The following is an 11,533-nucleotide window of genomic DNA, read 5'->3' as shown; positions in this document are numbered from 1 at the left end:
ACAGTGGTGGAGAGCAGGCTCCAGGTTATGGACAGAGCTGCAGCTGTTCCAGAGAATCTGCATCTCCTCAACAACACAGAGGCAAAGAACAGCACCATTTTATTTTGACTTCTAAAGAGTTAAATACATCTAAAAGTTTACTGTGTTGTGGTCATTTAAATTCTTCCAAATCGTGTGGATTCTTAAACCCAGGCACAGAAACATGTGGAAAGATATGAAGTTTAAAAGTCTAATAGTTTCAGGTTTTGGCTAAAAGTATTACAACTGTATTTTCAGATGCCTTAATTTGAGCTCTGTCAACTCAGGCAGCTAAGCCAGTGTATAGTAGTTAATTACTTGAAATTCTAATGAACATACGAGCCCAGGGAGCTGACGCTGCACTTCATGATCTCAGAGCACTGGTCAATGTTCTTCTTTATCCTGTAGAAGGTTTCCACGTATTCAGAACGGCCCAGAAGCTCAACAAAATCTTCATCATGAGTGATCACCAGAAGCTGGAAGTTTCTCTGCTGGGAGCGGCTTTTGATTATCCTGCAAAGAGATGTTAATTAGTGTGTGCTCAGCTGAATGGCACTGGAGGTTTTCAGAACTTGTAAATATGTAGTACAAAAATATTTAATTCTTGGTAATGAATGACATGAACTGTCAAGAAATCCAATGGGAATTAGCAACCCTCTTTACCCACATCAAAAATCCCAGATGAGTTAAGAAATCCTTTCCTCTTCCAGAGAGAGGAGAGGGAATCTAAGGCTACTGCTTTGCAGGTGTATTTGCAGATGCCTACAGCAATATACCAGCTTAAAGCAGAAGTAATTTCTGCCAACTAGCATAAACATTTGAAAAACACCCATCCTGAAGCTTCCCAAGAGGACATCACTTACTCCACCAGGGCATGTGCCAGGGACTCGATGTTTTCTCGGTCCAGGTTGGTCGTGGGCTCATCCAGAGCCAGGATGCCACAGTTGAGACAGAATGTTTCTGCTAGAGCCAGACGAATAATAAGAGAAGCAAGCACCTAAGGGGGAAAAAAATAAACACCAACAAACCCTCACTCTTGGAAGTGTTTCTGGAGAAACTACACATAACAGGCTTTTTCTAATGCTGTAACAAACCACACCTGAAGTTTATAGAAGGATGCACTGATAGTTCACAAAATTAAAAACTACATTAAAACTCCAAGCTGGAATGAAGAGATCCACTCTACAAAGTACTGCTGGAAAAACACCAGAGAAGCCAAACACTCCAAGAGACACTGGAAGTGGGGACTCCAACGGGAGGTCAGGAGGCCACGACGCTGTGGGCTCCTCACCCCCACCCCTCTGTTCAAGCCCCACCCCACGGCTGCAGGGATGGTGGAAATTCATACCTGTAGCCCCACCACGGAGTTCCTGAGCTCCTGACTACTTACCAAACCTGGAGACAGCAGGATTCACCACCTCACCAGTTCGTTTTGTAGTCACCTGCCTAACCAAGTTGTCATTACACCTCCTGAACCAGTGAAAACGACGGAACACTCGATGGAAACTGAGCTGCCAAAAATACTTTCCAATTATCACAACTGCTGGCATCACAGCTCACAATCAAAAGAAGAATTCTCAGAATGGAAGTTAACAAACTGCACAAGTTTCACTCTCGTTTACATAGGACTCTAACGTAACATCCTAGACGGCTTCAGGAGAGGACACAGTTTTTGCCTATACTGCTGTTTTAGATGAAGATTTGGATTTCCCCCCCCAAGTTATGGAATTTTCAAAACCAAGTGCATGTCTAGGCTCAGGTGGGAATTAATTTGACAGCATTTTTCATATTCAAGCAACAGCACAGCACTCATCCCCTCACAGAATATCCTCTCACGATCCCACTGCTGTGTGCATTTCCAAACGGGGTGTAGCATTTTGTTCCACTCCTTGAGTTCATCCTCTGCCTCTACCCCAAGAGCAGCTTGGGCTGTAGTTTGGTCCCTTTCTACTCCCTCTGTGTTTAGGAAGATTGCTTGCTCTGATGGAAGTGGTTCCTCTAAGGAAGAAGCTGTTTCCTGCAGGTAGCTTTGGTTGCCCAAGCTGCAGAATCAATATGCCCAGTGTCAAATGGCTGCTCGTGTTGCTCAGAACTTCAAGGGGCCTACAGGAAAGCTGGGGATGATCTTTTGAGCAAGGCCTGTTGGGACAGGACAAGGGGGGATGGTTTGGAACTAAAAGAGGGAGATTTAGACCAGATAGATTTAGACCAGACATTTTTCACACCAAGGGTGGTGAGCCCCTGGCCCAGGCTGCCCAGAGAGGTGGTCACTGCCCCATCCCTGGAACCATCCCAGGGGAGGTTGGGGCTCTGAGCACCCTGCTCTAGCTGGGGATGTCCCTGTCCCTGCAGGGGGTTGGACCAGATGACCCTTACAGGTCTATTCCAACCAACACCATTCTATGATTATGTTTTTTTCCCATGCCTCAGCTCTTTAAAACAAAAAATACAGACTGCTTTTGGAGGCAGATTAACAAGGCTGGTTCTTTTCTCTGGCTTAAAAATATTTTAGATGCTTTGTCATAACATAACAGGCAGGTGGAAACAATAACTCTCAAGGCTCAACAAGTGAAAGTGGTGTGGTGAACTGTGATGAACCCCTGTGTGCTGGCACTGCCCAGGCAGGTGTGGGATCAGCCACTTGGCCAGTGTGTGTTATTGCCAGAGGGCAGAGCCCAGAGCTGACAGGGACAAGACAGAAGGTGACACCTGAACGTGTGGCACGGTGGGTAAGTGGTGGCATGAACTGAGAGGTTACACTCAGCAGCAGAGTACTGAAACTTGGAGGAAAAAAGAGGCTGTATCACACTCAGAGGCTGATGCAGTTGTGAAAAGAAGACCAAGGGCCAGTCCTCTGGAAGGAAAACAAAATGGGAGCAATTCAATAGTCCTGAAACTTATGGAAGCTTCAGTGGAAACTAGCAAGAGACAGACTGGGAGGACTGGGACTTGAAGGGAGAGGGAAGTTGAACCCTTTACTCCTTAGGGACTCAGCCTGGTCCTTAACTGAAAGAATGGATTTTGGCATGCCAAAATAGGGTTCAGATGCTCAGAACCATATGCTGCACAGTCAGCAACCCCCAGGCTGTGAGGGAAGGCTGCACAGAACTGTCCAGTTGAGCTGGGGCCCCCTGGCCCTCAGGGGCTCCTCAGGACACGTTACTCTCTTGCATTCACCTCAGTCAGATTTCCAAATCCTGTTTATTAAAAATCCAGCCTGTTACCTTTTGCCCAGCACTACATCTTCCTCTCATATCCAGGGCTGTGTCTCCCTTGATCATGACCACCCTGTAATTGTAACTTCTTCTCTTGTCAGAGGCTGAGACGTTCTCGTCTGCGTCCGAGCGAATCTCTATATAATCAATATCTGAAAGATATCAGGAGACAGGCTTTGCAGGAATCAAAAAATCTTTCAGAGTATCAGAGGATTAACAGGAGTTGAGAAGTGTAATGTGCAGTAACCACAACAATTTTATTCAGAACTCCCACTAATAGATACAACTTTGAAGCTAGTTTTTCCAATATAGAAAGAATGAACTCATGCAGTCGCCCTGTCTCAAGGAAACCTTACCTTGGAAAAACAGGGAAAAGGGGAAATTATCTACCCTGTAACATCCTACATAATGTGTAATAATAAGATTATAGTGGTGAACAAGAGGTGTAGACTTTAGAAGGGAACCAACTCCCTTCAGATCCTGGATTTTCCATATTTTGAACCCTCAAACTGAAAAAAAAACCCAGTTACCTACCTTGTCCTCTGTAGGTGCTTCGCCAAAGGTCACGGATTATTTTGTTGATTTCTTCCATCTTCATGCTATGAAATGTCATTATTGCTCTAAAGAGGAGCAACAAAAAAATGCAAATTGTTACAGGTGCAACCGTGGACTGCTGTGGACCTACAGGAGCTTTGAGGAAGGTGGCAATAGCAGATGATTCCTTAAGGAAGCATTCCAGAAAGGACAGGATGCCACATTTCTAACCTGGAGTTTTGAACAAAAAGTACTCTGGAATGAAAAAATGCTTGCTCAATTTATGCCAATGTCTTCTCTCCAAAAAGTATGGTGGAAATAAAACATACTTCTCAAATGGACTTGTACATGTGCCTTTCCTACATCCCCTCTCACTGGAACTATTCCCACCTGTTCTGGGGAATACTGAAGTATCAACCAACAGGATTTGTTCAGTCTGAAGAAAATGCTTTCAAACTGTTTACTTAATTGAACCCAAGAATGCACTCCTCATCAATATTTATCAAAACTTCTAAATATTAAGTCAGTATAGATCAGCTGACAGCACAGAACACCCAAAATGTTGGTTTTCCCAGCTACAGATACAGCTTTCAACCTCTGGCCATTAGAGTTAGCATTTTGTCTCACTGATTTTTCAGAAGATTACCAATAAGTGATGCTTATCTATTTTTCTTGAAATTACAAGACTGATTTCCTGTTTTGCCTTAAATAGAAACAATAGATGATTTGATATCATACATAAAGATTCTGCATTCTAAAAGGGAAATTCTTGGAATGCATTTCCATTTTAAGCTGAAAGGGAAGAATTATACATGCTCTGAATGCTTTAGATCATCACAAAATAAATGCTGGATTTGCTTGCATGCAGTATTATGTTTAATTTCATTTATTTTATCATTAAAATAGGGTTCCTCTAGACTGCCTTTTCAATTTGGAAACTTCTCATCTGTTTAGTTTCTCTTCTTGACCATTACACTGTACCCTCAACCACGTTACTGCTCTTCTGTGCTCCTTCCAGCACTCTTTAGTACAGGAGACCAAAATTCCACACTATATTCAAGACATGAGTGCACTGGGAATTCATACAGTAGCTACAATGTCCCTTTCTTTCTCTTTAGTAACTGCCCACACAGGGGTTTTGTTTTTTTTTTTTTTGGGAGCCCCAAAGTAAAAACTTTAAATGTTTTCACATTTTGAGATGTTATTTTTAGCCAGTCAGTCCAAGACTAGAAAACAAGCCTCTAGAGGAAGGAGAAACAATCACCAAGTTTACTACTTTCCATCAAATGCAAGATGTTTCTTTTGATCTTGCCTTCTCTAATAGAAGCACAAAACCACCCACACTGGAAAAAGGGAAAGAACACCTCTAGAGTGTAAAACTCTTTAATGAAAACAGAACTGTTTACCTGAGAAGATCATGGGGAACAAGAGATCTACCTAGCATATCTTATTCACATTAAGATGGGACCAGAAGATGCTAAAATATACTGCCACAGAAATGATGGTGGTAGGAGAGACTGCATGAAAGACCTGGATTAATAACAAAGGATTTAAACACAGATTTTGCCTCTTCTGAACTCATACTTTGGAGTTTATCTATTTTGAGATAGCACGAGACAGACTTTTAAGAAACATTCTCCCCAATATCCACTGCCTAGCCTGTAAACTGCCCTCTAATTCCCTCAAAACCAAAGCCCACCAAAACTACAGGAAGAAAAGAAACCCATCAGCAGTTTTTACAAAAGCTCCCTAAAAATGCCTTGAAGTGACTTACCTATGAGTGGATTAAACTCCAGTTATTACCAGCACTGTATTTATCTATATTATGTAAACTCCCCCATCCTACCAATCTTGTGCAGCTTGTAGTATATTACTATTAATTTACTTTAAAAACTGTAGTGTGTTATGTTATCTTAACATCTAAATGCCTGCTTTTATACAGAGAAATAATGACCTCTCTCAAAGAATTCCAGGAACTCACTAAGTTACCCTGGAAAGTGTGAAATGAAAAGCTGCTTTTGCACCCCGGTTACCAACAGTAATAAAAAACTAAAACATTGAAGACGTTCATTACATGCAACAATACTTACTTATCAAGAGCCTTATAATAAAGGTCCAGGTCTTTGTTTGCCAGCTCTGTGGTTCTCATGACAATCATCATCTCCCTGTGTTTCTCCTCTGCATCCCTGAACTGGGGCTCTCGAAGCTCCCGTTTAAACCGAACGATCTCCTCCTCAAAGCCCCGCTGGCGGCCGAGTGCAAGGTGGTGGTTCCTTTTCAGAGATTCTATTCTCTCCTCTAAATTGTTTTTTTCACTGTGAAACCATAATGGAGACCTAAGTCTTTCACATTTCATGGGTCACAAGTTTTTTGAATAAGGGTGGTCAGGTTCTGGTTAGACAGGAGCTCATTATATTGCAACTAGTCTGTAACTGTTAAAATCATAGTGCTATCACTGAAATTAAGACATTAATGAAATAATACTTTAAAGTTTGTTATGAACATATTCAAATCCCTATTCTGAGTGGGAGAAGCAAGTTACCAAGTTCAAATGCCAGAGTACTACACTCAGAAACACAAAAAATTACATAGATGGAGTTGAATTAGGATAGTGAGCAAGGTAAAATGAATTCACTGGGTAACCTCTAGAAAGCTAAATAAATAGTTCACACAGAAGAACCAGCACAGGGCTAATTCCTTCTCAAAAGTGTTTATTATATAAGCAATTTATATTAAACTACTGGATATAAAGTTTACTGCAGAGACCTAGCTGAGCAGACAAACTGAAACCTGAATATTCTTATCCAGAGACATGAATTACTTTTCAAATACAGATTTAGCAGTGGAAGTTATTAAAAAATGGCTTTTATGGGAACAGGTACAGGCACACGTGTTTCTAGCTACAAGCACTGGATCATTGCAGAGTCATTTATGTTGTCACCACAGGGATATTATCTAACATGAGTCTGAAGAAGGAATTGGTCCCCGTGAATGGGGAGAAAGGTGGACTGGGAAACACACAATGAATATTACACTCAGATATTCCCTGAATTCTTGTGCCAAACATGCCATTCTGGTTTGAAGACACTTACTTTTTCATTTGTGGGACTTTCATTTCTCCCATCTCCTTCACAAGGTGTTTTATGTCATCTTCAACTTCTCTCAGCTCTTCGTTTCGCTTCCTCAGAGTGAGGTTGTCCTCTAGCCACCTCTCCTGGATCTACCTCCACAGACAGCAACAAGTTGGAGCATGTTTCAGTACACTGATCCTCCACCACAAAGCATTAGTTCTGCACAACTCTCAAGCAGAAAATAACTGACAAGAATGAAAATCATCACGGTGAGAACTTCTCTTCTGCTAGACGTGGGGTATAATGAAATCAGCAGTATTGATTCATATTTCAGTCAGAAATAACACAGTATTTCTCATCACAGGCAAACACAAGGGGGATCCTGTGTGTGACAATGAATCAGTGCTCCAAATTGGGTGGGTAATTTAAGGTTGAGATTTAGCAAAGTCCCCTCCCCTCTCAGATCTCAAAGCTGGACAGTAAGTGGTGGGGTAGAATGGGTGCACACCTTCCCTCTAAAGAATGTCAACACTATTGGAAATATACAGAAGAATACACAAGAATTTAAAGTACATGATCAATCTGGAGTAACTAGCAACTTCTGTTTCAGACAGCTGTGTTCTCCACAAAAAGATGCTTTTGAAAATCCTGGCTACTACCCCAACACACTTAACTCTTTTGGAAATACCACAAAAATAGAGATAAGAGGGTTTTTAAAATGCATCTGCTTTTCCATATACAAAATTCTGAGCAAATTTTTCAGCCTCGTGTATGGACAGCAGCTATTCTGACTAGCAGCTGATTAAATAAACCAGAAGGAGGCAAACTTTGCACCACTATGGATCTAGGCAGTCTTAAACCCAACCCAGAAATTGTTTCAACTATGCAGAACATACTTCACTGTAACACAACACATCTACCTTTTGAGTGTCAATATCTTGTCGAATGGTTTCCATCTCTTTACTTATCTTTTCCTTCTGTTTCTCACAGGCAGCTAACTGGGAGTTGACCTCATCCAGTTCAGATTCCTTTTGCTGAAGAAATAGAAGAGTACATGATTTAAACACAGGAGTGCTTTTAGTGTCCATTTTTTTTTTTCCTGACTGTTTCTTAGATTACCTTTTTATAGTCATCTTTTCTTTGCTGAATATAGTTTTCAATTTCTTTCATGTACTTGTTTATATCCTTAACTTTCTCTTTGATGCCATTTATCTGCAAGGAAAACATTTCAAATTAAGTAAGGTCTTATGTCCCAGAACTAACACACCCTCTCTCAAAGATTAGATACTGGATAACACTATTGTCAAAGAACAATCCCTTAGAATAAGTGCCTTTAATTTACCAATAAAGCCTTCAGCTTTTGAAATCCAGATGCTCCTTTTTACTACAAAAATATTTTCCAAAACAAATGGTCAATCACTCATTTGTCCTTACACACCAGGGTCACTCCACCCAAGGAAACAGGTCTGTCTCCTGGCCAGGTTACATTCCATCTTTCCATCTCTCTTAGATCTGCTGGGAAGGGTTTTTAATACCACTGGTCACTAAATATCACCAAATATAATTAATCTTTGACAGTCTTGTCAACGGGGAGAATTGAGTTCATCTCCTGACTAGGTTAGGTTCCTTTTCTTCCCTAAAGGTTGCACCAGTCTGAAGCATTTGCTGAAGTCACTGCTGTTCCCTGAAAGCAAACTCACTGCCACAGCCTCCACCCACGCCTGAAGGAAGATCTATAATCCTACCCCCCAGCTACACCCAAAGCAAACAAACCTTCTCTTGTGTTTCTTTATGACTTGCAGCCCTTTTATTCACCAGATCCTCCTTCTCCTCCTGCAGCTTTTGTAAAGTTGCATCCAAAGGAAATACCTGTTCTTTTGCTTCCTGAAAAGCAGTTGAAGAAAGCCCTTTTTATTTTCTCATTCCCTTTAAGATCAATTTTTCAAGTGGTAAAAAAAAGCCACATGATATATGTATTAAAGTTCTGGATATTCCCAATGCAATACCAGAACAGGACAAACATTTCAATATTTTCTAGGATTACAGAATAGAACAAATTGGGGTTTATTTCCCCAGGACAACAAAGCTAAAGGTTAACAATCAGAAGCATTTCCTACCCTGATCTCTCTGCACAAGGACTGAACCTCAGTGGTTAACTCCACTGTCTGTTCCTCCAGCTGCCTCCGACGCTGCATGCTGCTGGAAATCTGCAGCCTCTCTGCTTTAAGCTCATTCACTGCACTCTTCAGCTGCTGAATCTGATTTTGCTGGTCTTGCTTGTGTTTTTGATGGAGTTCAATTTTACCAGTCACTGCAGATGAAAACCAACTCAGAGTGAAACAGTCCATCTGTTATTAAACACGTTTATTGCCTTCCTAAATTAATTCTAATTCTAAATCAATGACCCCCCCTAAAATATAGGTAAACTTTCATTTATCTATAAGGGCAGCAAGTCAATATAAAGATGAAATACCATCTTCCTATGACCTACCTGTATCCCACAGGTGTTTTTTCTCTTGTTTTTCATGGCTTACTTGTAGAACAGTTCTACTTAAATCAACTCCTAGGAGCTTTGCCTCCTGCTGAGCAATTTTTCGTTCAACATCTCTAATGTCAGTCTGAAAGTATAAGGAAAAGTACTTTTACTACTGTACTAGTGTTGAAAAATGTATTTTTTATCTTTGGCACACAAGAACAAGCCAGGGGCTCAAGGCACATGTGACCCAAGACCTTCAAATTTTTCTGCTCTGCTGGAGGAATGCAGCATCACTAGCAGTAAGGTTATGTCAGCCCACAGGCTGCTGGAATTCCCACTCTGTGGTCCTCAAAAGAAGAAAAAAATGAAATAAAGCTTGAAGTTTTATTAGTACTGAGCTCACCTAAGTTATGTTTTCTTCTATACTATTTTTCCTTTGCTGCAAAAGTCTTAACACCTCAAAGTTTTGTTGTATTGTTGAGTAACTACATATTTAAATGCCAGCAAGTATCACCTTCTACATGAAAAGAAACTGCCAAAGCATACCTGGTACCTTTCCATGAGTGTTATATCCTGTAAACATGCCTTGGCACCATCCTCCTCAGACAGAGCTGTCTGCAGGAGGGATTCCTGCTCTTCTATCTCACCCTTCAGGGCTGTCAAATCCCTGTTTGCATTCTGTATCTTGTTCCTCAAGTTTGGTATGTCCTTATCTTGGAGTTCAGTCACAGTTTGCCTGAAAATACAAATCCATGACATTTCCTTTGTCAAAAACAGCAGCACAAGCTCAAGACATTAAAGATCACTAAATCTGTGATATGATTTAATAGTGGAAGACTAAATTTAGCCACAATAGTATCCCCTTAACTTTGCCCACATTCAATTGACCTTAAGTTATACACCCAGCCAGGGCAACAAATCCCTCAGTTTAGACACAGGAGATGAAATGAACCAACCAACAAAATCTCTTTTGGTTTTCAGCTTAATTACAGCAAGAGCTCATGAGAGGGTTTAAATCTGCTGTACAGGAGTGCCCTCTTGTGAAGGAAACTCTACCCTCTAACACAAACTCTCCAAATTCTCTCTGAGCAACAGGCAGCAAATTTCTTGAGGCTGGAGCCTCTTCACCTACTGAGAAAAACTGATACTCTGCTCTTACTTTAAATGCTGTTTATATGCTAAAAAAAAATTAATCAAAAAGCTCTTTAGGGCCAGTGTTGGTTGTTTATGTTTAGGGAGGCAATAACCACACAGCCTGTCTAGTATTTTCATAGCCTTAAAAATACAGACTAACTCAGCCTGGAAATTAGAAAATACTATAGGCACCTTTTCTGAGTTTAATATTACCTACACTTTGTATTAACCTGCAATTAAAAAAAAAACAAACAAAAACAAACCAAAACCACAACATAATAGTGTAAACACAACATAATAGTGTAAATAATCTGTAAAAAGTAAATATATAACCACTTTTTCTGCCTCACTCTTACAAGAAGCCCTAAAAAGGGCCAGAAATATCAAAAATAGAAACCAGTTTAATAGTGAAGTTGAAATGAACAAAGAACAGATGCTAACAAAGTATTTGCCTCAAAATGAGATTTTTAAAATTAACTAGCCCTAAAATAAAGCCTCCTTGCTAATTGCATAATTTTTAATAATAAAAAACCCAAGCATTTGAAAGAAAACAGCTTGTAACAACAGGGGTTTGCTGAATACTTCACCTGAGTGGTTTAAGACTCATCATTTCATCACGTTTCTTCTCTTTCCTCTTAAGCTCAACCTCTGTAGACTTGAGTTTGTCTGGAGCAAGTCTCAGCTTGGACTGCAGGTCACTGATCACATCCTGCAGCTCAGCCTCTGTCTGGAAAACTCTCTGGCAAACTGGACAACAGGACTGGTTCTCCTCTGTCAGCTGTGTAATGAACTGGGAATACACTGCAGTGGCTCCAGCAAGCACAGCTGGTTTAAAAAAGAAAGAAAAGGCTTTCTGTTGAATAAAAAGAGCATGACCAGACCTGAACTAGGTACCTGTTCACCATAAAGGAGGACAAATTATAACCCACTAAATTACAAAGGTTGGAAATCAGAATCCCAGCATGGTGGGGTTAGAAGGGACCTCTGGAGATCATCTGGTCTAACCCCCCTGCTCCAGCAGCTCACCCACAGCAGGGTGCCCAGGGTCACATCCAGGCAGGTTTGGAATCTCTCCAGAGCAGGAG

General features: G+C 40.9%; 1 protein-coding gene across 1 annotated transcript in view; it reads right to left on the bottom strand.

Moving 5' to 3' along the window:
- Window positions 1–344: 344 nt before the first annotated feature.
- Window positions 345–11,533, bottom strand: part of RAD50 (RAD50 homolog (S. cerevisiae)) — a 19,366-nt gene continuing 8,177 nt past the window's right edge. Inside the window, exons 13-25 of the mRNA XM_008948300.1 lie at window positions 11,036–11,273; window positions 9,861–10,050; window positions 9,330–9,456; window positions 8,956–9,149; window positions 8,612–8,722; window positions 7,958–8,050; window positions 7,759–7,872; window positions 6,860–6,987; window positions 5,858–6,082; window positions 3,768–3,853; window positions 3,243–3,385; window positions 882–1,015; window positions 345–531 (exon numbers count right to left, since the gene is read on the bottom strand). Of these exons, the coding sequence (XP_008946548.1) occupies window positions 345–531; window positions 882–1,015; window positions 3,243–3,385; window positions 3,768–3,853; window positions 5,858–6,082; window positions 6,860–6,987; window positions 7,759–7,872; window positions 7,958–8,050; window positions 8,612–8,722; window positions 8,956–9,149; window positions 9,330–9,456; window positions 9,861–10,050; window positions 11,036–11,273 (1,970 nt within the window). The remainder of the gene's footprint in view (window positions 532–881; window positions 1,016–3,242; window positions 3,386–3,767; window positions 3,854–5,857; window positions 6,083–6,859; window positions 6,988–7,758; window positions 7,873–7,957; window positions 8,051–8,611; window positions 8,723–8,955; window positions 9,150–9,329; window positions 9,457–9,860; window positions 10,051–11,035; window positions 11,274–11,533) is intronic.

Source organism: Merops nubicus, unplaced genomic scaffold, assembly GCF_000691845.1.
Source record: "Merops nubicus isolate BGI_N331 unplaced genomic scaffold, ASM69184v1 scaffold32319, whole genome shotgun sequence".
In the NCBI taxonomy this organism is placed as follows: domain Eukaryota; kingdom Metazoa; phylum Chordata; class Aves; order Coraciiformes; family Meropidae; genus Merops; species Merops nubicus.
Note: the sequence above shows the minus strand (reverse complement) of the source record. Positions and strands in the feature narration are given on the sequence as shown.